At 40.6% G+C, this 26113-nt stretch overlaps 1 protein-coding gene across 1 annotated transcript in view; it reads left to right on the top strand.

Annotated features, from left to right (window-relative positions):
• Samuel (SAM-motif ubiquitously expressed punctatedly localized protein) overlaps positions 1 to 26113 on the top strand; it is a 62121-nt gene that overhangs the window by 27963 nt on the left and 8045 nt on the right. Inside the window, exons 2-5 of the mRNA XM_064692535.1 lie at positions 147 to 1014; positions 7873 to 8295; positions 9697 to 10204; positions 10294 to 10998. Coding sequence (XP_064548605.1) covers positions 147 to 1014; positions 7873 to 8295; positions 9697 to 10204; positions 10294 to 10998 — 2504 coding nt within the window. The remainder of the gene's footprint in view (positions 1 to 146; positions 1015 to 7872; positions 8296 to 9696; positions 10205 to 10293; positions 10999 to 26113) is intronic.

Raw genomic sequence — 26113 nt, 5'->3', positions numbered from 1 at the left:
CGGATTCGGTATCGACATTTACAGCGAATGTTTAGTAAGCTCTTGACGCGCTGCGCGCACGGCACAGCTCGACAAACTGGCAGCCCAGTTGCAGTCTCTCGCTCACACACGCTCTCTCCCCTTCTCTCTCTTTCTGTCTCGTCCAGGTAACACGCCCACCGACATACTTCAACAGAAGCCCGCCAAGGCGACAACGGCAACGCCAGCGAAACACCAAAACGGGGAGCAGGCCCAACAATTCAACTCTCTGCCCGCGGCGGCGGCCACCAAGCGCAAGCATCTCGAACGCCTCGCCAGCGACTTGCGCCAACAGCAGCAGCAGCAACAGTTGCTCAGCGGCGGCAGCAGCAATACTGCCAACATGCTCAGCGAGCGTTCGCTGCTGCTCAGCGGCTACGGAGCCGTCGACAGCGCCAAGCAGCTGCGCGAGGCCAGCAGCCCGACAACGGCATCGGCTGCAGCAGCCGGGGCAGCAACTGGCAACAGCAACGCAGCTGCGACGCCGGCAACGGCAGCGAATACCTCGAGCCTAGCAGCCTCAGCAGCAGCAGCAGCGGCAACAACAGCAACAACAACAACAGCAGCAGCAGCAGCAGCAGCAGCAACGGCTGCAAGCAATGCAACGGCTGCTGCTGCTGCGGCCGCCTACGCAGCTTTGTACTTTGACAGGGTGAAGCATGAGAAGTTGTCGCCGTTGCATATGACGAGCGCACAGATTGACTCGCTCAAGGATGCCCTTATGGAGTCAACGGGCATGGCCAATATGCACAACAACAACAATAACAATTCAACGCTCAGCAACAACAACAACAGCAGCAGCAGCAGCAACAACAATAACAACAGCAACAGCAACAGCAACCATCATCATCATCATCAACATCAGCAACAGTTGCTCAGCATCAGCAGCAGCAACGTCAAACGGGAGCGTCTCAGTCCCGGCAGCAACAACAACAGCAACAACAACAACAACAGCAACAACAACGGCGAGCTGTCCGTCTCCGCGGCATTTGCCAGGTGAGTGTTTGCAGTTGTCTCGTTATTATTAATGTGCATTTTTTTTGTTGTTAGCATAAAGCTTAAGCGGGATTTTAGTTGCGTAAAAGAAGCTTAAATATTGCGTGAAAAGCTTAGGGCTTTGGCCGTTCAGGTGCTGTACACTGTTCAAAATTGAAACTAAGTTGCGTGTTTTCTCTTGGCACTCGGCATTATCCATATCCTAAGCCAACTTATGCAAATAAATGTAAGGCGTTCAAGTGTTTTCTTCTACCTGAAATGACATACGATAAACGGAGCTTTGACTAGTTGTTTGAGGCTTAAAGCTTGGCTTAAAGCACGTTGTAAAAGTGCTTCAACTTTACTGTTCTTTAATGCTGCTCGCTTGCACTGAAAGAATTTTCTTTATTTATAATGCAAGTTTTAAAGCTTTTTATAAAGCTGCTTAAAGCTGTGCTTAAAGCTGAAAAGGAAATTGATATTTATCTTTGACCCCGAATCTTACATCTTAACTTTTAGTATGGAAAGATATTCTGGACCTACACTAAAGTCTTCTAACTCTATTTCGTGTCAGAACAATCTAGAGCTTGCGCCTAGCAGCTTTAAGCAGAACTAATATTTGACAATCTTCAGCACTTTCTTTAAGACTTTATTGGGCTTGAAAAAAGTTCAATACCTTGAAACGTTTTTTGTTCAAATAAAAGATAAATTATGTTTTTTTTCTGCTTTAAATGGAATGAAAATGACTAAATGAGTTGTTACAGTTTATGGCTAGATTTTCAGCCGTTTGACAGCTGTATAATTGCCTGTATTTCCCAAAAAAAAAACTAAATTAAATAACTTTTAAATGCAGCTTTATTGGTCCTGCCCTTTAAAGCTCTTGCGAAAATAAAGCTTAGGCAAAAGCTTTATTCCTGCTTTTGCGCCTTTGGCTCCTTTTTTGGGCTCTGCGAGCCCTCCCGCCTACTTGGCTCCCTCTCCGCTGGGCCACGCGACGACCCCGTCACGGATGGCGGCCTGCCCGATGATGTTTTCTGGACGCTCGCCGCACCTTGCCGCTTCAGCCGCTGCCCGTGGACGGTGGAGAACATGTTGTGATAGTGTTCGCGACGCAGCTGCTCGAACTGCTCCCGACGCTGGTGGCTCTGCTGCTGCGCTTGCGCGTCGCTGGCATCGCTGCCCGACTCCCGGCCAGCGGCGACATCCGTGGGCAAATTAATGGTTATCGATGGATGGTTGCTCAGGTGACTGTTCCGATAGCTGCCACTGGCGCGCAATATAGAAGCGGGTCGGGAATTGAGCTGACCCTCTTGCTCTCGATTATCGTCCATGAAGGGTTATTTTTCGTTGCTCTTTGTCTTTGTGATTTTTATTTAATTAAACGTTTTTTTTAAATATTTTTTTGATTTTATGGAATAACCAAAAAATGTCAACAGACAATTTTGTAAATGCTTCAGTGATGTATTTTTATTTAATACCTCGCCCCGCTTTGTGGCCCCGTTGTTGTTATTGTTATTGTTGTTGGCCTGTCGCTCGCCTGACAAATTAATTAACATTTTAACAAATTAATGCCACGAAAAATTCGTATTGATATCAGCTTTGTATTTCTTGTGTTTTTCTATTTTGTTTTTTTTTTTTGTTTTCTGCTACTGTTTGTAATGGCTCCAAAGACGACAAATTAATCAAAACGCTTAAACACAAGCTGCACGCTTTTGCTGTCAAAAAAAAAAAACAAAAACAAAAATAAATAAAAAACAGCTACAACAAAAGGCGAATAGGCCACAGAAAAACCCAGAAAACTTGAAATTTAAATATAAAACAAATTAATAAACTCAACGCCAGCAGCCAAAAAAAAAAAAACAAATCGAAAAAATGTTCATTCAACAAAAGTAAACGCAAATACGAATTTCAATACCAAAAAACAGAGTAAAATACGCACAACTTAATTAATAGCGTTAAGAATTTAAGCATAGATTATTATAAACATTAACTAATATAAACAATTAATCAAAATTTAAAAAAATATATACATGAAAACGTCAGATACATTTGCGCCCACACTTGCCATGACCTAGCTACAGATAAAGATACATATACAGATACAGACACAGATACAGATACATATACGAGTACATATATAGAGATACAGATACACATACAAATACAGATACCGATACAGATACAGATAAAGATACAGAGATACAGGTGCAAATACAGATACAGGTGCAAAGCTACAGATACATTTCAGGCCTTTTCTCATAACTTAATGGCGTTAAAAGCAAAGCATAGATTAACATAAACATGAACTAATATAAACAATTAATCAAAATTTAAAAGCTAAAGCACAACTGGAAACTATTTTCGCCCTGTCCTAATATAGCTGCAGATACAGATACAGATAGAAGCACGAACTACGGCGCCACAGATACATTTCGGGCCTATTCGTTTTGTGGCTGGCCTAGCTTATTGGCTTATTGTCTTATTAATATTAATGAGACACGCCGTTTGTCTCATTCAGCACCTGAGGTGTTCGCCCAAATCTTTATACACAAAGTCACGATAGTTTTCATTGCCTTACACATCTGTACGGGTTTTGTATCTTTGTATCTTTGACGAGTCGCGCTTGGAGGGTGGTCTTTGTTCTGGCTTAAAAGCCTTGTGGCTGCTTGTGGCGCATATCAAAAAGATTGCTTCAACAATTTATTGACTTTATTTTAATTGAGTTGCTAATGAGGCGAAGAAAAAAGCTAAAAGCCAACAGCTGTCGCCTTGTCTTTCAATATTATTAATTATGTGGGAAAAGTCAATTAACTAAATACCATTTTAAAAATTTATAAATATATTAATATTTAATTCAACACGTGACAAATCGAATTATGATTTGAGCCTTAGAAATTAATTAATTGCATATCACGAGTGTTGAGCATGATTAACGTCTAAATATGGTTGTTTATTTAAACGATATGGCAACTTGGTTTATATCAAATACGTGTGCGTGAGTTGCCATGACATATTTAGGTGCTGCCACGTTTTCATTAAATCAGAGATGATTAAAATCTACTTGAGAGTTGTAAAAAGACAATCTATAAATAATTATTTTAATCAATTAATATAACTTGTCTTCAAGTCTTTGATATCTTACTTTGCTTTAACCCGTTGGGAATTATAAACGCAGTTTACATTTTAAAGCCTTTTTGATTAGAGCACAAAGCAGAGCTCATCTCGTCGTCATTAAATGAGTACTTACGCTTAGTTCTAGCTAAAAATTGATCAATAGACTAGAATATTTTCAAGAAGAACTCAATTGCAAGCCCCGCACTTGAGCTAACGCTTAACCTTAAGTGTCTGAATACCCTTCATGCTAAAGACAAAGGCTGTTCAGTTTGCACATTAACTCTGATAATGCACTCACCAGCAAATGCATTTAGTCAAGTTCAAGTTGGAACTTCAAACTGGTCCTCAAATAGATAGATCGATGTTGACTTCAATGTTCGCTCAGATTTATTCAACACTTCTGACGCACTTCTAAGCCAAGTTCAGGGCAACGCGAACCCCTTTGTTTGAGCTATAGGAAAAAAAAAACGAATAGTCTATTCAGTTCTTTGACTAACTCTTTTTATGAATATGTTTTTATGTTTTTTTCCTTTTACTTATAAGTTCCACTAAATGGTTTTGTATCGTGTTACGTTTTGGGTTTCTGTTTCTTTTTTTTTTTGTCTCAAATTTGCGCGACATTCATTGATAAACATTTTTGATTGTAGATATATGCAAATTTCTGCTTGTTGTTTTGCCTTTTTTATTATTATTTTTATTCTTTTCCTTTTAGCGATTTATTCAAACAGGCGTAGGCGTAACAATAGACACCATTAGCATATGTCTGACTGATAGAGCCTAGCCCCAAAGCCAATTAGCCATTCCATAGATCAGCACCGTTAGATACACACACACACACACACACACACACACACACACAGGCACGTGCATATAAATATATATACATGTATCTTATAGATCGCAACGGTAGCTGCTATATGTGTTTGGATATGATGGGTTTTGGGGGAGAGGCTTTGAACAGCGCAGTTAATTTGCCGATCTGGCAACATAATCGCGCCATAAACAATTTGAACAATTGCTAAGAACAACAAAACACAAACAACAACAACAACAACAACTAAGTAGCTGCTACCAATCGCCAAAGCAATTTGCAATAATCAACATTGTTTTAACAAACAAAACAAAACAGCAAGAAAAAAACATTGCAAAGAAACTAAAACAAAAAATAAATTAGAAAAAAAGACAACAGAAAATACACTCAACAATAAAAACAAGAGTGAACTTTTAACAGCCATTTGTCGAAGTGCAAATACTCTATCTAACAAATGGCATATGTGCTTTAGCAGCAATTGATCTTAATCTAATTCTCGATCGATTTTATTTGATGTTGCAAATTGTTTTAGATTTCGTAGCCAAAAGTTTTTTAGCTAAAATGTATCTCAAAATAACGTATTTGTTCCGGTTTGTGCGAGATATTTTTGGAGCACAAAAGTGAGATCTTTTTTCGACCTATTATTGATGAGTTTTTGCTAAAATGTTAGGCAATAAATAAGAACTTTATTGTTCAGTTTGTTCAGATATTGTCTAAAACGCCAAAAAATTTCATATTCTACAAAAACTAAATATTTGATAGGCATTTTGTATGGCATCTGTATGAGGAAGTTCCAAGCCAGTTCCTTTATGATATAGTCAACCGATTCAGCAGCAGCCAAAAAATTGGAACTAGGCAGAAATTGCACTAATTGAGAGCTAACTTATTATATTTGCTCTGCATGTTATGATCGGTATATATATATATATATTTTATGGTATCTGGGAAATGTGTTGGACATTTCGTGACAATATTTCCAAGACCCGCAGTAAGGGTATAAAAATGTTGCAGTTGTTTGTTGTGGAGCAGCGACAACAGCAGCAGCAACAACAACATAAAATCGACAGCCAAACAGATCACGATAAATCAATGGCTGTAAAAAGCCAGCAACAACAACAACAACAGCAACAACAACAACTCCAGCAACTGCCTTTAGCTGCTTTATATATAAATTTGTGGCAGGCAGCAGCAGCGGCAGCAGCCAACACGAAATGAGCGACGACGTGCAGCACAAGTTGCACCAAGCCAACCAATGCCAATGCCCCATATGCCGCAAACCCCCCTCTACACTCCCTCTGCCACACTCTGAACCTGGCTCACTTGTATGCGCGTCCCGGCCAAAAAGCACTTGCAGCTGCAAACATGAGGCTGGCTGGCTAGCTGCCGGAGGAGGGGGAAGCGGGGCTACAGCTGGGTGTATTTGGGGCCTAGCTGACCCAATGCTGATTATTAGCCATGGCTCGTGGTCCGCAAGAGCTGCAACTGCGAATTGGGTTGGGGCTAGCTTTGACTTTAGCTGGGGCCATGTTGGTGGCATGTTTGAGTTATGGCCACGTTAGGAGCTTGTTGCAAATGTGTAGCAACTTGTATGTGTGTGTGTGTTGCGAGTCCAGCTTGGTAAAGTTATCCGCAAAAAAAAAAAATTGATATCATTTGCCTCTGGTAACTTAAAGTTGCCTCAAGCCAAGTCAAGATAGGCAAACTCTACTTACAAGTTAAATTTACACCTGTCCAAAATTTGCATATTATATTAATAAATTTAAAAAAAATTTAATTAATCAAGCCTGTAAATATGATATATGACTAGGTTATAAGAGGAAGCTGTTTGTGTAGGCAAGTAATTCATTTAGGAAATATATATGATGGTTAAAAAGATGATCTAATCATATAGAAAATATGTGGATGGTCTATCTTTACCATACGATAAGAAAACAACTTAAGAGAGAGGTTCAAATTTAATAGTTTTCTATTGTTGTTCAGAAAATAACCTAAAAAGTTTGTCACATTATGCTGAAACTTACATGAATGTGGCCAAACTTAAAAAGTAAACGAAAAATCTAAGAAATTTAAAGGCAATCCAATTCGATATTTATCGATTATATTAAATAATCTTCAAATTGAGGACATATTTAATCTTCGTCAAATTATTTAATTCTCTTTTGAGTTTCTTAACAATATGAATCCCACTTTAAATGAAATCTTCACCATGTCTTACAATTCTTTTGATTTATGCATATTGAAATAATGCAAAGAGAACACAAATCGTTAAACCTATCGATTGTTGCCAAATAACAATCGGGCCTGACAGCTGTAAAGTTGGCGATGTGGCAACGCCAAGCTTCACTTTGTGCTTTCTTCGCGCTTACGAATTGTGAAAATCTGTAACAGTACCAGTTAATTAATAAGTAACATAGGAAATTGAATAAGCCCACACTTCTCGTACCCTGTCTGGAGTTATCTGGAGTGATCTTCGAGAGGAGCGCTCATTAGCTGTAAATTTGCCGGAAAAGTCGCAATTGCTGCATTCGCTTCTTCCTGATGGCGTTTCCCATGTCAACTTTGTTTGGCTATAACTCAACGTAAGTCGTAATCGCATTAAAAAAATGCCTTTCGCAACATGTAAAATAAATTGCTAAAAGCAAAAATATCAAACGTCAACACGGATCAGATCGGTTTAGTTTTGGCCCCGGTCCACAACCTGACTCGCTCGCTCGATCTTCTCACGGAAGCCGCTCATTAGCATGTCAAATGGTACGACAGTCTATGGGGACGGGCTTTAGATAGCTTCTAGACGGGCGAACTTGACAAATAAGCCCCCTGCTGGGAGGGGGAACAACTAATTAAATATATTTAATTCCAATTTATGGCACATAAATTAGCTTAGGCTAGGCGCAGCTTTTAGTTGAATTTTGCCTGACTTATCGAACTTCAACTTGAATTCATTCTCTTTGCAGATCTCGCAGCGCCACGCCCTCATCCGCAACATATCGCAGCGGCAGCGGCGGTGGCATCTCACCCAATCAACAGCAGCAGCAACAACAACAACAACAACAGACGCCCCAGCAGCAACGCCTGAGCCCGCCCAGCTCCCAAGCCCACATGCCCCTGCACAATTTGTCCACGAATCTGTTGAACAGCTTTCAACAGGCGGCGGCCGCCAGCAGCAGTCAACGCAACAGCGCTGCCGTCGCCGGCATCAACAGCAGCAGCGCCAGCAGCAGCGCTGCCAACAATGCGGGCAGCGGCGCCGGCAGCGCTGTGACCAGCCCAGTTGGCACAAGTGCCGCAACAACAAATGCCACAGATTTCTCCACGCGCAACTATTCGGATATCATGCGCTGCCTCGCGGCCAAATACAACAATGCCAATCCCAATGAGTAAGTGCATCCAAATAGATAGAGTATCCAAAACCGGACTGTGGGTTTATTTAAATCATAATTGAATATTATATTGAAATAGAATGAAAACTTGCATAGAATTTTGGTTAAATCGAATATGTTTTGAGTTCAATTTAAGAGATTGAGACATAGGTCTGAAAAATATATTCTCAAAAAGTCAAGTCGCCTTAAGATCGGCAGAACTGAAAAAATAGCTTTAACACAAAGACAGCTTAAGTGCAGGGTTATTCCAAAAAAAAATATTAATAAAAGATCTGTAAAACTGAATTGAATATGATTCAACACAAGTCAGCTATTTAAAATCTATTTAACATAACAAAAGATATTGTTGTGGGTCAACATTGATGCTGTTTTTTTTCTAAACCCAAACAAATTTGTTGTTCAAGAAAGAAGTTCGAGAATGTCTAATCTGATATAAAGTTGTAGAACAGCACTATTCTATTTTTTCCGATTTCTTTTCTTTGTCTTTTAACTGGGAAATTAGCCCAGGAACCAGTCAATCAGTCCCCCTACAGTAAAGTGTTCAGTTTTAGAAAGAAATAACTTCAGAAATTGGATTATATATGTTTAATGCAAATACAAATTCTTAAAATGATTTACCCCTATTCCCTTAAAACTTAAAACTAACATAATTTTCCTTCCATTCTTATTTGAAATAAGAAAATAACCCAACAAGAAATTGAAAACGAAATGCTAAATATTTCATAATTTTTCTCTCATTACTAAATAATTATTCTCTGGATATTTGGAAATTAGAATTTTTGGAAACAATATTTATTCGTCTAGGCATACAAATGATAAATGCAAATTAAAATTGTACACAAAGTTCTTATTAATAATTAATTATCTTAAAATTACATAATTATTTTCTGGACATTGGAAAATTTAAATTTTTAGAAAAAAAACCTATTTAGAAATAAAAATTTAAAAGTTTAATAGAAATATACAATTAGGTATGTGATTTTAATAATTTATTAACATTTATTAAATGTTCCCTGGACATCCGGAAATAGGAATGCACGGATAAAAACTATTCCGAAATAGCATTATAACAGATACAAGAATATAAATGTAAATGCAAATATAAAATTTGATATAAAGTTCTTTAAATAATTAATTATGCTCTTAAAATTAATTAATAATTCTCTGGGCACTGAAACGTTTAGAAAAAAACAGCTATTTAATTATTGAAAATCATAAAATTATGCTGAATGCAAATATAAAATTCTTAAAATTAATTAATATTTCTCTGATCCGATAAAAATATCATTTGCATTTATATTCATCTCGAGAACCATGCCGAACCAACAAAGATTTTATTTTCTCAATTTCCCAAGCTCTGCAACTAATCTACCCATATTTATTCCTTAACTCTTGCAGCCACCATGCAACCCGTCGCAATTCCTACTACGACAGCAGCGGCAGCAGCAGCGCTGGCGTCGGTGTTGCTGCGGCCGCATCGACTGCCGGCACGGAGCGCAGCGGCGCCAAGTCGAGCAATGTGAACTGCAGCAGCAGCAGCGGCGGCGGCGGCAGCAGCAGCAACAACAGCAGCAACAACAACACAAACAATGCGAGTGGGTCAACCAAAAAGCTATCGCCGGCAACGGCGGCCAGCTTGAGAGAGGTCAAGGATTGCTCCGTGACGTTGGCGGGCAGCGTCGGCGGTGGCGTTGCCGGTGCTGTGGGCGTGACTGGTGGATCCAGTGTAGCTGGCACCAGTCTGCCGCCAGCTGCAGCGCAGTCACCCACAGAGCAGGCCAAAAGCCAAATGGCCGCTGTGGTGGCCGCCGCCAGTGTTTCGCCTTTCATGAGCAACTTTCTGCCCTTCTCGGGTGGCATTTTTCCAATGATGGACATGAGCAGCACACAGGCGCTGTTAACGCTGGTAAGTTGACCACCCAAAAAGATGTTCGGCCTGTCTCAGATACAACCAACCCTCCTCCCTCCCTTTCTCTCTCCCTGTCTTTGTTGCAGGCGCGTGCTGCCAAAGATGCTGAGATACAGCAAATATTGCGCGGCAAGCAGCAGCAGCAACAGCAGCAGCAGATGCAGCTTAAAGGCAGCAGCTCGAATGCCTCATCGCCCAGTGCCAGCGCCTCGAGCACGCCACGTCCCAGTTTAAATGCCGCACTGCAGCAGGCGGCGCAATTTGTTACACCCGCTTTAATCTACTCGGCACAACTGCAACAGCAGCAGCAGCAACAACAATCGCATCACGCCTCGCGTCAGTCTAGTCCACGTTCCAATGCGGAGGCTGCTGCGGCGCCCAATGCTGCAGCTGCGGCAGCGGCGGCGCCGCTAGACTTGAGCTCCCAGCCGCCAGCGGCCAAACGTTTTAAGGCTGAATCATCCACAGCAGCAGCAACTGTTGCTGCAACTGCAACTGCAACATTGGGCTTGCTGGCGGCACGTCGTGCCAGCTCAACGGCAGCAGCAGCAGCAGCAACAACAACATCATCTAGCACACCATCCCCGCCACTTACGGAGCAGAAGCCAACACTGGAAACAGCCGAGGGCCAAAACAACGCCAACGCAGCAGCAACATCAGCAGCAGCAGCAACATCGCCAGCGGGCACAGTGCGTCAGTGTCAGGCGCAGAGCGAGGAGGTTAACTCCTGGTCTGTGGACGATGTCTGCAACTTTGTGGGTGGAATTGATATATGCGCCGAATACGTTCAGGTAAGCCACATTTACCAGCTATAAAACCAGCTTAGGCCCAGTTTTGCACGGCCAACTTTGGTTGATTAAGCTTCGATTTCGTAGCCACATGCAAATTGCTTTAAATTGCCGCCGCCCCACTCCACCATTCCAACTGAACTTCTAATTAATGTTTATGGTCTGCAAGCGCAACACAACACTGTTTGTTTGTTATCTAGATACAAGCCCACGCTCGATTAAGATAGTGCGCAAGAAAGAGAGATAAAGCTAGAGGCAGGGAGAGAAGAGAGAGAGGGGGAGAGGGAGACAGTCGGGACGGAATCAATTACCAGTACTCAATATATCTTCAAATCTTTAAACTAACAAAATTGCAGCACTTGAAAAAAAAAAAGTGTTGAGAAAGGATAAAGTAGAGTGAGGTTAAGATTGACATGAGATTTTTATTCTGCTAAGCTACGAACTAGGTTTACAACAGTGTAACTTTTTAAAAACAATCAAAAATTATTATTTTTGGAAAGAAATGTTTGAAAACATTCTAAATTCAATTAAGAGATTCAGAACTCTGAGCAAACTATTTAAATATCTAAAAAATTAAAAAGAAAATCGTTTCAAACTTTTTCTAACATTTGAATATATATTTTTCCACCTTTTTTTTTACACTTTCCTTATTCACAAATAATCTTGATAGTACTAGACAACAACAACTCAAGTGAATAGTATTTCAAAACTAAACTTGTCACCGTAAACCCCAGCAATTGGTCTGATAATAGACTAATATAAAAGACTGAAAAGCGCCCGAAAAGATAAGATAATTTCCCGAAAGAAATTAAAACAATAATCAGCCCGAACGTAAACGTAAACGTAAATCGTAAATGGTTATAAACGGACCCAATATCGAATACTTATAAATGCCCCTATACCATTTATGCTATGATTAAATACTGAAGATTTCTTGTTAGATTGTCAATAAATCAGTTTGAAAATCTTGCCAATCATATCGTTAATAGCTACCCCTATACAATTTATTCTATAAATAGATATTCTATTATATCATTTATTTAATGAACATATCACCAGCTTAATTAGTTAAAGTATCCTTGGTATACTAGCCCCATACGAAGTGATCGCTAGATGGTTTCTTGATAATGGAGGATCTAAAGAGACTGCATCTGTGTTATCTTCTCAAGGAATGGATGCTCCAATATCATACCAGCTATAATTACATCTCAGATAACATTAACTAACTATACAGTTAATCAATCGAAATGTATATTCAATATATTGCTGCTCCTATACCATTTTCTTGATGGTTAGATCCTAAAGAGCTTTACCTTTTATACGCCTCACAATACAGTTGCCCCTATATCATCCATCCTATGGCCCCATTACTGTCAAAGTTCATTTACCCAATGGCAATTCGCACTTTTCAAAAGTCATGAGTCCGCAAACTGTCGGCCCAGCTTCCTGTCAGCCCCATTGGCATGCCGCAAGATTAACTATGCGTTTGAACTTGGCTGGGAGGGACTGGCAACTGGCAACTGGGAACTGGGCTCTATGTGCACCGGGATTTGAACTCCATTGGCGGCCATTAATATTGTTTGTGTGTGTATATGTGTGTGTGTGTGTGTTTGCCACGCGAGCGTCGCCTCAATGCGAATGCTTGTTGTAATAAAGCTGCGAATGCGGCCAAGTGCTGTGGCATCTATCTAACTGGCCTAGCCGAGTGCTCTGCCCGTCTGCCCGTCCGACCGTCTGTCCGTCCGTCCGTTTGTCTTTCGGTCCGAGCTGGTTGGCTCGGCTGCTGCTCCACATAGCTCGATGTTGTACGCTGTTGTTGTTGCCCAGGTGATCTTTTACGACCAGTTCCGGCAAGTTGAACGACTTTTGATCGGTCAGCCGCTTGCGGTCGACGATCGGTCAACGTCAGGCGTCATTAAAGCCACAGTCAGAGCCAGAGCCACAGCCAGAGCCAGTCTACAGATCCTGCTACACGCGTTAATGGAGGTGAAAACACGGCCACAGTCCGCAACGCAAGCTGGCCTCGACTAGCCCCAACCTCAAGCCTCGACTGCAACTCTTGCAAAAAATAAAGGAAGATAGCGTTAACAATTATCATGAAGCTGGCTTAAGGTGTTGACACATTTTGATGCATATTAGCCGCTAACATGCTCGCATAGCCCGGCTTCCTGCCTCCTGCCTCCTGCCACTTGCCACTTGCCACTTGATGATGCGTCAAAAGTCGCCTAATTAGCGGGTCCCCAAAAGCCGCTTAACAGCAACGGCCCATTGAAATCTGCTTAGCTTTGGCCAAAACAGTTCAAAACCGACATTTGCTGATATGCGCGAACCAGTTTAACTATCAAACACTCGCACACACACACGCACACGAATCCGCCCCGCCTCTCTGCCCACCACACCGTCTTTTTGTCCTTTTTTTTTTGTTGTTGTAAGAGCGCCAACAACTCCGCCCCATTTTGCGATAGACAAAAAGCCAATTGGCGTAATATTCAATTGAATTTATGGCCACAACGACACTTGGCCAGTTTCTGCCCCAAGACTTACACCTTTTGTGGCAGCCAGCGCTGAGTTGCATGCAACTTGTTGCTGCTGTTGTTGTTGCTGTTGCTGTTGTATGCCACATGCCTGCTCCGGTCGCACGTTAGAAGCAACTTTGTCGCTGGCTTTGGTGCTGTCTGGAGGCTTTTGAGATATTGCGGAGGTTGTAAATATTTAGTGCAGAGGTTGCTGCGCAATCCAATATATATGAAGACATTGAGAACTGGTTCAGTGACATTGGCCGGGCCTAGACCTGCGACTCGGACTGCGACTCGGACTGGGACTGGGACTGGACCCGGGGCCTCGGCCTGGGCCGCTTGTCGCATCATGTTGCAGTCGGGGCCCCAAAGAGCGGCTGCAGCAAGTGTTATTGATATTGCTCAGACTTTGGTCACAGATTGGCATGCACTGAAAGACAGCACACACACTCGCACACACACAGGCAGCTAGATATAACCATAAGTTGAAAAGATCTCGAGTCGAGTCGAGTTTGCTGACCAACCACGCATGGGTGGCTCGATGCGACCGACGGTTTATTATCGCCCCACCATTCCGTAACGTTCATGCCAAATGCAGATGAAGTTATAACTAAACTTGACCATCAGCTGCCGTTGCTGCTGCACCCTACAGCTCTGTGCCAGCAGGATGCGATCTTTTTTATATATATAACTATTTTTTACATCTCTATTTTTTTTTTTTTTTTGCATTTTAAATGCACTGATTTATGGCTATATTAAGGCACAATAATAATTTCTATGCGTGATCACAGCAGCTGCAGCTGCTATGCAGCCAGCCATCTTCACCCCCCTCTCTCTCTCTCTCGGGCTCCCTCTCTCTTTTAAGAAGGGTAAAAAGGGTATAATGCTTATGTGCAAATATTTGTAACAAACAGAAGAAAGCATTTTGGATACTCATAAGGTATATACATATATAACATACTAGCAATAAATAAAGCAGAGATTCTATACAAATCTTATAATATAATATATAAATATTATTTATGTGTGTGTGTATGTATGTATGTGCGTGTGTGTGTTAGTGTTTGCATGCATGTATGTATGCATTTATGAATATGTATATGCATACATTGTTGTTTTCTAATACCAAACGCAAACCAAGCTGTGCTGCACATTTAAATAAAACGAATTTTTACCAAGTGCTCTCCTCCACGATTCTCAAGAATTCAAGTAGGCTCTGCAGTTTTTCATGCTTAGCTAGTAGTGCAGTGATTTTTTTTTGTGGTTTTATTTCTTTTTTGTGTGAATGTGTGTATGTATGTATGTATGTATGTATGTATGTATGTATATATGTATGTATGTATGTATGTATGTATGTATGTTTGTTTGTTTGTTTGTTTGTTTGTATGTATGTTTGTATGTATGCATGTATGTTTGTATGTATGTATGCATGTATGCCTACAAACAAACATGTATAAATATATATACAAACATGCATACATATATATGCAGACATGCGCACAAATATGTATGCATGCATATATTTGTATATGCAAAAATGCATACATACATACGTGCATGTGTATATGGTTATATATGTATGTATGTATGTACATCTGTATGTATGTGTGCATGTATGTAGGCATCCGGACATTCATACATACATGTACGCATGCATGCATGCTTGCATATATACAAAACAAACATGCATACATATGCAAAAAATCGTTGAATCGCATTTCTACCGAGGCAGCTTGAATTCGTCGAAAAATGTAAAACACGGCTTAAATGGTTTTTCATATAGAAATGAATTTGAGAGCGAAAAGTCACTCGCCAAATCTTTGACCTCCATTTCCACCGAAGAGCTATGGATTTTCCAATGAAATATTTTTAAAGCCGATGGTAAGCAAAAAACTTTCGTTTTTCGGTAATTCATTTTCTCATTATGTTCTTATGTAGACCATTAAAAATAAGTTTGATGCAAATCGGATACAACTTAAGACTTAGCCCAAAACATATTTGAATCGCATTTTCCACCGAGAAAGCTTGGATTTGGCGAAAAGTGTGAAACTTGTCGTTAATTTCCCTTAGGCTTTGGCATTAACTAATATTCGGGTGTCATATTTCTGGTGTCATATTTCTGAGGATGCATTGAAAGCAGGAATTTTTGTAAAGGCAGCTCGGCGCAGGCATTAGGGTATCTTCTAGTCGGAGACTTCCTACTCTGCTCTTTTCGACTGTGCCGCGTGCCGCATTGCAGAATTTGTTTGCTAAATTGCCAGCGATTGAGTTTGTGTCTCTTGCCTTGAATTATGCCATGATTCAGCCTACTGAGACAGCAGGTTGCTTTGCGGGGCCAGAGATCATATTAAGATTAAGATGTGCATCAATATCCAACAGTATCCATAACAACTAGAAGTCGAAGGAGAATGTGAATATATATATATATAAATCGAAGATGTAAAAGTTAACTTTTGAGAAATTGCTGTAAGAACGTTGTATTCAAAGGCTTTTCCATTGTTTGTACCAAAGTTGCTAAGCATTATCGTCGATGCTTTAAAAGCTTTTCGGAAGATAATTGGATTACAAGCAAAATAATATATATTTCTACAGAAAATACAGTACCAAGACGTTTATGGGCTTCAAAATACCTGAGGCTTCTGCATGCTACTATCGTAAATGTATCTCCCAGGCGATACGCTTTACTATACAGCAATTAATGCCTTAAAAGCTCCCAATATAATTGCATAAGAGAATGAATCTTCTTAGAATGACAGATAACTACTGACTATATTCTAACTTTCTTATTTATATTATACTTTTTTATTTACTTTTATGTTAATTCGAAATTGAGAATCAAAACATTCTCTCTTTGACCTGATTCTCTCGATCTCGCACTTGTTAAATATCAGTTATATTATTTATATGTTGAAATAGCTAAGAAGCTCAACCGTAGAACTGTTTTTTTCACCTGTATCTTAATTCTTTTTTATTATTTCATCTGTGTATTTTACTCGTTTGCCCATTAGTCACACTTATCTATCATGTGAATTCTAGTGTACTTAATCAAAATGTAATACTGTAATTTCCCACCTGAATGGTTGAGCATTTTCTGCTGCCACTTCAAAGCTTAAGCTTTGAACTTGCCTGCCCTAAATGGCCCGAATTAGTTTTTGTTGTTTGTTGGTGTTTTTTTGCAGTTCTGTCTGAGAGTGTTTCTGTGTGCGTGTGATGACATTCAGGAATGTTTCCCAAGACCAGACACAGGCTACAAGCTCTGAACCTCAACAAAGCTGTCAAAAAAAAAAGAGAGAAAAAAAAAACGGCAACCAACGCGGAACTGTCTGTCGCCCCTCTCCCCCCTTCACCCACAACAAGTCAGGCAAACTTCATAGCCATTTGCTGGCTTGTTTGTCTTGGCTTGTAGTATCTCCATCTTCGGTGTCGGGGTGTTCGGGTCTCTCGGCTCGGGCCAAGTACTTAGTTGTACTCGTCGCCATCAGGCCGTCATAGTCGCGGTCGTACTTATTGTATTTGACATGCCAAATGCCAAAAGTACACGTAGGCGTCATAAGATTCATGACTCGAACTCGAACTCCGAAAACGAAAACCGAAATACGAACAAAAAATAAAGAGAGCTTATCTACTTAGCGCCGAACTTTGTATACCCTGATGAGATCTCGATAAAAATCTGTGTAAAGATAGAAAGGATAGATATTGTCATTTTATGCAAGGGAATTAGGTTGAGTTTTGTTTGGAAAATATCTATATATACTCCAATAAAAGTTTAGTTTAAGATAAGATAATATAAAGAAGAAACAAAACTTTATTTATATATTTATATATCAGTTGTCATCTGTTTGAACTAGTTCTATTATATTTATACATTAGTTGACATATTTTTGAACTAGTTCTATTATATTTATTTTTTACAACAATTAGAAGCATATATATATATATATAAGTTTCATGATCACAACTCCTCAAATTTGTTAGTTTGGATGAAACAGTAGAGTTATTAGAACTTCCAAAATTTGTAGTTTAACCACATTATTCTTTGCGAGTTATCACTGTAACACGCCCCCAACTATATATTTTATATGTTTGAAGCACATCATTGATATACTTAAGTATATAAAGAATCACCAATGCCTGTTACACATTTAACGACGCCTAGTTAATGCCCGCTGTGTTAGGGTATTCGAAACGAGAGAAAAAAAATCATGGCATGCTTTAGCCCACGGTGTCGTGTCGCGGTCGCTGAGAGTCGAACGTTCTGCCCGAGCTGAGCAGACGGAGACGGAGACAGAGCCCAGGCACAAGACAACGTGTTATTGTTGCTTGGGTTCACATAAATGTCAAGCAGGCAACAGCAAATGCATAACTCGAACTCGTACATGCTCGCATATACAGATATATACCACAAATACATATATATATACATATATATATATTGTAGATCGCCTTAGCTCTAGATATTGCGGCACAGTTAACGCCCCCGCTCAAACATTGCAGTTGGCCCTCGACTGCAGCTCGTATGCATTTCAAAGTCGACCCTATTATTAGGCGCACAGTTTCATATTTCAGCCTTATAAAACTAAACAACGCTGAGCAACATCATCATGACGATCATCTTCAGCATCATGATCATCGTCAGCTTTTTGCACAAAATGTCAAGCTTGCCTCCTCCCTCGCCCTCTCCCGCTCTCTTAAGCTCTTTGTATATTGCACAGGTTCGCACTTGTCACTTGAGCCTGAGCCCAGAGGTCTCTCTCCCTCCGTCTTCACATCTGTGTATCTCTACTCTATCTATTTTCTAGCTGCATCTCTTTTGCACATTGTTTGTTGGTCTCAGCTCGTATTAAAGTTCGATTTTTTATCGCATAGTCGCAGTCGTTAGTTTGGCTCTTCGCATAGACCTTGCCCCCATCCATAACTGTCACACATGCTGGCTAAAAGTTTTATTTCATTTTCGGTTTTTCAATTTTCCCCAACTCTCTTTCGCTCTTATTGGCCCGTTAGGCAGGCGCTTGCTAGCTCGCTCTCTGGCTATTGCCATCTCGTTCTGTGCCCCGATTTTGGCCTATTCAATTGATTTGGAAAGTTGCATTAAAATGCAATTTGAGCCATTTGGTAAAAAAAGCAAATTGTTGCATATGAGTTGGGCTTTTGCAGGAAGTGGCCGCGGGAAATGACTTGGCTTGCAGCAAGTGCATATTGCTGGCTTTTCAAAAGGCAAAGGTTTCTTTTCATTTCATATTATTATTATTATTTCTTTCGGATGGATAGAAGTGAATTTGTTACAGCACTTGAATTGTATGACTTGCTGCTTTTGTTGGTCACAGCTCAATAGTTAATGACATAATAAAGATCAGAAGTTAATGCTGACTCTATTTTCTCGATTCAATTTTAACGACTTGTGTGGATTTATACTCCTATGTCACTCGTAAATCTGTAATTTTAATTGTTTAGTGTTGGGCAAGGCCTTGTAGGAACTGCATCTTTAGCACACTGAACACAATGATGGCGCAGTTTTAATCGGTATATAAATATAGATATTTATTTCTTCTTGATCGATATTCAAACTTAATTTCCCAATTTTAAAGACTGATCCATGAACATTCTTAGTGCTGCAAAACTATTGAAAGCGTTATCGCTAATATCAGTTATCGATAATCGATAAAAACTCAAGCACCATCGAAAAAGAAAGACACATTTCTTAATATTTGTGCATTATTTAGATTATTTATTAATATGATCACCTATTTTTCTTTTATCGACGGTTTTTAATCGTTAATCTAATTCAATTGCGACTATCGATAACTTTTTCACAAACCAAAAATAATTTTACAGGTAGAAAGCGTATACTTTTGTACTAAGTATAATCAACAATATTTGCACTCATCGCTCGCTTTCCGATATAATCGTATCAAAAAATCTTGTAAGTGTTATGGTTATAGCGCCTCAAGTTGCGTTGCCTTTATGCATACTAACGGTACGCTTGCCTATAGACTGAGCTTTCATATAGCCCCAAAGAAATGCCTGGCCTAAACAAAAACTGGCCTAATGATTATAAACGTAACGATCTTGGCCAGGTTGCAGTTGTTGTGCTTGTTCGTGTTGTTGTTTTGCGGCGTTGGCGGTCAACGCATTATCAGCTAGCCTCAGTCAACAGCAACAAAACTGCCGCACACGAGACAACAGGCAACAGCAACAACAACAACAACAACAACAGGCAACTGAGGCACGTGCTAAACATGCAACTCCTACTCTTGCCACGGCCAAGGCAGCTGCCGCAGCCAGAGCCACAGACACGACCGACCACCATTCAGTCTCAGTCAGTCACTTTTGGGCTTCATGCTTGTGGATGCATGCGGAGTGGGTGGGGAAAGGTGTGCGGCCCGAGAGCAATATGCTAGCCATTAATCCATGAATTACTTAAAACCACATTCCGTGCCCGCCCCGGCTAACTGCTGCTGCTGCGGCGGCGGCGACGGCGCGGGGCAACATTTAAATTGCCCGCTTACCGCCATATTTCAATATATTGGCAACTCGTCGTCGTCGTCGTCCCCATCCTCATCCCCATCCCCATCCTCGCCGGTTGCTGGCTGCAGCTGGGGGCCGCCTACAAAAAATCGCAACGACAAGCAATTGCTTGCTGCTCCTTTGGCGATTTTTTTTCTCCCACTTTTCTTTTTCGTTTTTGATATTGTTGCACGATAATGATGTCGTCTGTTTGATGATGTTGGCCATGGCCAAGGAGCGCAGTTAGAACAATCACCTACATTGAAGAACTTGGCAACTTTGGGGCAAAAATCACAGCACGAAAGCAAATGATTGCAATCGACGACGAGAATGTTGCTGTTGCCGCTGCTGCAACTGCCGCTGCTGCAACTGCAACTGTTGCTGCTGCCGCTGTTGCGGCTGCTGCAGGCCATGCAAGTTGCAGCCGCCGCATGCTGGTGCAGAGGTTATATGCAGCGAAGGTTAAGAGGTGGCCACACGGCGCACAGAGCTGCCATTTAACTGACAGCCAGCAACAGCAGCAGCAGCAGCAGTAAAAACCAAGTCAGGCAGCAGCAATCCGAGAGAGAGAGAGAGTGAGATCCCAGCCATGACTGGAAGCAAAAAAAAAATCACCAAAAAGAGTGCTCTTCTTTAGACTGACCGACTAGACAATACCTTATCTTATCTTAGCAACACTTTTTGAAAAACTCAATCTCTAATAACTTTTTCAATTTTTTACTTGTTTAACTCTTAAGTGTTTATATACCCAAAATTCCAGGCTGCATCGCTAAGAGTCTAGTTTCTGTTTTGAATATCGTGTAAATAGAGGAGTATATGAAAAAGAAACTTATTTTTGATACCTTGTGAAGTCCTCCATGCTCAATTTTGTTTAACAAACTCAAAAATTGGGTCTTAAATCGATATTTATCGATTTTTTACAAATTGTGATGTCATTACATGTAAAATTTAGTGTTGTAAACTCTAGTAATTCTCTAGATGTGTTTATATAATAAGCCTTTTAATCAATTTCTATCGATTTTACAAAAATGGTGTATGCTTTTGATAATATTGCATTCAATCGATATTTATCAATTTTGTACAAATTGTGTAAGCTATTGATAAAATACATACATACTTTTATGCTGCATATGATTTTAAAAAACGTACACACCCGGTTCTGATAATGAATCTAAATACTTAATATATCAATGCCTTCAGATGCAACTTGTGCTGCCAACATTTACATAAAATCATCATACCCTTTCTATCAGTTTTCAACCGGTGCAGGGTATTTAAAGCCCAGTCCGAGACCGAAAGTCAAATGCCAAGCAGCAGAGATCATGGTTCGGGTTCGAGTTGGAGTTCGGGATCCCGCGTTGCCGGATTCGAGAAAAAGAAGCAGGGCCACAAGTCCCGCCAGGTCGGCAGCGGCGTCAGCGTCGACGTCGACGTCGCTTGTGGTGTGTTATCAAAGCTGATGATGATTATACCCACTTGCACGCCTTTTTTTTCTGTGTCTCCCCCCAAACGGCACACCAGCAGCAGTTGCCTGCCCCCCTCTCGAAGCCAACAGGAAGCCGGCCTGAGCTGAGCTGGGCCACTCTTCAAAAGCCTTTGCCAATTGGCTACTCGTCGTCGTCGTCGTCGTCGTCGTCGTTGCTGCCGCATACCCTGCAACTCGGTTCCTGCTGGTGCAGCAACAGCTCTCGCGGCTCGTTGCATGCATTATTATTATGCGCATGCGCACAGTTGGGGCATATAATCTAAAATTGTATCTTTGGCGTGTAACCCGGGGCACTTTCTGCCGCTGCCGCTGCCACTGCTGCTGCTGCTGCTGTTGCTTCTCCTTTTGCCTTTTCTTGTGGCAAAAAAAAAAGAAAACAAAACAAAAGGTAACCAAAATAAACTGATTATGTGCCCCATTCGAACTCCGCGCTCTACCTCAAGATGCTGCCAAAGAAAATTAACAGCGCTCTCTGTAGTCGAGGGTCTTCAAAGGGTCTTTGGGGTTCTTCGAGGGTCTTGCCGTCGTTGAAACCTTTTGTTTGCTGCTGTCCGTTGGGTCACATCAAATTTGCTAATATTTTGACCCCAAGATATAATATCGTGCTGGTCATGATTGCACGCTGGGCTGAAACTCTTGAGAGCTGTCGAAATATCTATATTTATATAAATAATATAGGTAATACAAATATAAGTAAAAACACATTTTATATTTTAATAATGTTGTTTATTATTCGAAAAGCTGCAGACATAATTAAGATATTGCTTCGATATATTTATCGATAGATGTGTGTTATTTATAGAAGTTAATGTATCTATTTGATACCATCCAAAATCTGAATAGTTAAACATTTGTAAAATTGCCAATCGATGACAAGATATTGCAATTTTATCGGCTGTCGATAAATTTTGTGTATTTTTATCTATCAAATTCTTTCTCTGTTGAATTCAATTTTTACAACTTCCATATATGTTTGATAGCTATTGATAATTATACTAAAGAGTGATCGATATTATGCGTTAATTCAATTATTTGACAATAAAGAAATAATGTTGCACTGATTAAACGATAAGTTAAAGTGTTATCAAATACTTGCACAACATCGATATACTTTCAATAATGTTCGATATGTTTTGATATCTGAATCGTTATCGATTTCCGTAAATATTGGTAGATTTGAATAACTTTTCTTATACTAAATATCTGCCTTCGACACAAGTTGCCCATTTATCGATATTATTTGCCATTCGAACCACTGTAGCACGACTTCATTATGCTCGCGGCAGTAGCTGTGAAAAGCAAAATCTTATTTATCACTCAACCCAGACTCGGACACTCGGCCAAAGGCTAGCAAGATTTTGATGGGCCTCTAGGGCGGCCTTTGTGTAATTTACTAAACTATCTAATATAATAAGCGAGCTTTTTGTTTAAAGCAGCGCAAAGCGTTGCCCGACTGTTAGAATCAATCAAGCGCTCAACTAAACTGGCTCCAAATGCCTGAGCCCCGGCCCAATTTCCAACACCTTTCGGCTAGTGCGCGTGCCCAAGCGATTGCCATTTGTTGCAGTTGTTGCTGCTGCTGCTGCTGCCACATAGTTTGCCATTGTTGCCGGCAACATGACCATCAAGCTGGCTACCGTCCCCGCGCAGTTTGGCGGATGCACTGGCCCAGCCCTTGGATTGGCTTTGGCTTGGGCTGGGAGGGGGATGGAGCCCACCTAGTATTGCCTGAATGCGTAACAAGATCAAACCGCAGCCACCGCACAGCAGAGGATGTTTGGCATTAAGCGTAATTGCTGGTTGCTCCGGTCACTCGCCAGTCAGCCAGACAGACAGACAGCCAGACAGCAGCAGCAGCAGAGAAACGAAATACAAAATCATTAAATACTCGTACTTGGTAGCTACCAAAATCAAAGCCAAAGTCACAAGTGGAGTGTAGCCAAACAAGTCAACTTTTTAGGTGGGCAGATCGGACCAACAACCAACTGGGCAGCAGCAACAACAACAACAACAACCAGCCAGCCAAAGGTTGTTGATGGGCCACGGCGACTGTTGCTGCTGCCGCTGCTGCTGCTGACGGCAATCAGGTCGAACTCGTAGCCGCAGTCGAGTCGCTTTTGGCCAGACATGAAGAATTACAATGAGTAGGTAGTTGGGCGCAATTGCCACAGCAGCAGCAACAACAGCAACAACAACAGCAGCAGCAACAGGCCTCAGTTGCTGTCTTGGCAGCAGGTCGGCCCACGTTCCTCGACTGTGGACTGCTCCCGGGCATAGGTAGCACAAAAAGCTGTTCAATTTAGAATTCAAATTGTTGTCTTCGCTTGTGCCCCTTGCTGCTGCTGCTGCTGCTGCTGCTGTTGTTGTTGCTGCTGCTGCTGCTGTTGGTGGTACATTTAAAGTTGTTGCTGTTGTTGTTGGGCTCCGGCTTTAAGGTTAAGCAGGTCAAAATCCGTACAACTAAATTGAGCGCAGAAATACAATTGAGCTGCTGCAGCTTGAAATTCATTTTTGTGTGTGTTTGGCCCGCTCAAATTAAAATGTATTTCAGCAGCAGCAACACAGAGACCGAGAGAGAGAGAGAGAAAGAGAGAGAGAGAGAGAGCGTGCGAGAGAGAGACAGCAATCGATGACCAGAAGCAGCCAGAAGCACTTTTGCAGCCGCTTATTAGTGCGCCCTTGTGTTTATTTTTGTATTTTATTCTGTTTTTTATTATTGGGGTTTGCTTTGCTTATGAAAAGGGTCCGCGGCACGTTTCGCATTTGACGCTTGAACAGGATCCGAGCTCAACTTTTGACTTGCGCACGGTATGCTATTCATTTAACTTCTTTAGCTTCTCCCTTTTTTTCGGGTTATTCCTTCTTTTCATTTTTTTTGTTAATGGTTTTTCAAAACCCCCGACAAAAAAATAAATCTAAAACAAGAATTGCTTTTTACGAGCCTCAAAACCGACCAGTTCTATGTAAATATTGCGCAACAAAATGACTTTATTTGGCCGAAATTCATTTTATTGATCTATTAAAGGCGCAAAAAAAAAGAGACAACTATTAAAAGAAAAACTTGAAATGTCATAAATTCGAGACACACAACTATTTACGACCTCGCTGGCAACTGAATCCAATCAACAGTTCACAAGCTCATTTTTTTCGTTGGTCGACCATCTCTGGAACTCGAGTCGGTGTCAAAACTTGAACTATAAACTTGATTAGATTGAAAAGTTGTAGGCCGCGTGTTGATCCATCGCAGAGATGAGGCATTCACGGTTTGAGGGCTCAGGAATTAGACGGCCTACAAAGAGAGTTGTGTCATAAACCCAATCGAAACTTGAGGAATTTCCATTCATTTGTCTTTTGTTCGAAAATATCTTTCATTTATTTTTCGCGCACGCTTTGGAATGCATAATTTATGTTAAGATTCAACTAACTTTCATATGCTAAACGTCTGAAAACATTTTAATTTGTTGTAGAACACACATAAATTGCTGATAATTTTAATCTTAGGCTTTTTTAAAGTCACACCAAAAAATTAGCATTAAATGGTGCTTTCAGATTATTTACTGGATTAACTGTCAGACGAACCATTTAGTATGCAATTTATTTACGATATTTAGCGGGAAATAAAATGGTTGGAAATAATTTTATAAATAGTTTTTGATCCCTTCGTATATGCGCTGCCAGACTTGTACGTTTTTACGTTAACTGCTAATTCAATTGTTTAAACAATCTGGCAACACCAAATAAGTGTTGTTAAGTTGGCTGCGCTTAAAATATTTGGCGAATTGATGTTAAATGTGCCTAACTATTTAGATAAATTTTATATAGTAGAATCGTATTAGTAAAATTTATATTTAAATATATGAGAATCTTTTCATGTGTGCTGGAAGTAAATCGTATACCCATAAAAGTTGTGCAGACTAACAGAGATAAGGCATTCCTTAAAAATTGAACAATGTATATAGGCATTAGTAATACTCGACTCTATCTGGACATGCTTGTCTAACTTCTGTATTGCATGCTGATCAAGTTTATTTCAAGTGTAAACCAATTTTGCCGCATTTCTGATTTTTAATTTATCTCTTAAACCTACAACTAGATATTGTTTTTATTCGTAAAAAACCTTACAACTGGCCTGCTGGGTATCTGCTAGTCGAATATCTCTTAAAGTTAAGGTCCATTATTGTCTTTTCTCATTTCTAACGCTAACAACTTGGACCACAGTTGCATTTCGTTTGCCTTTTGTTTGATGCTCCAAAATGATTTGCATATTTCCATATTTTTTTTGTAAATTGCCCCCGTTACCGGAGAGTCCAATTACATTGCGTGCAGCAGCAGCAGTCGCAGTTGCAGTTGCAGCATCAGCACACATGGCCTCCAATTGGAATTGAAGTTCGAGTTGGAGTCGGAGTCGGAATTGGAGTTCAAAGTCAAGACCGAGTCGCACATTCAAATCTGTTTTCGATGGTATTGTTATGGTTAACTTTGCCGTCTAGTTAAAGCCAGCATCTGTTGCTGTTGTTGTTGTTGTTCGTATTCTTATTGTTTTTGTTGTTCTATTGTTGCGCTGGCGCAGCCTTGTCAATTATTGGTGGAACAGAATTTAGAACGCAAAATA

This window comes from Drosophila montana, unplaced genomic scaffold, assembly GCF_035044405.1.
Source record: "Drosophila montana isolate Dmon_TW-CO22-7 unplaced genomic scaffold, ASM3504440v1 contig_3619_1, whole genome shotgun sequence".
Taxonomy (NCBI): Eukaryota; Metazoa; Arthropoda; class Insecta; order Diptera; family Drosophilidae; genus Drosophila; species Drosophila montana.
The sequence above is the reverse complement of the archived record's forward strand: the minus strand, read 5'-3'. Positions and strand labels throughout refer to the sequence as shown.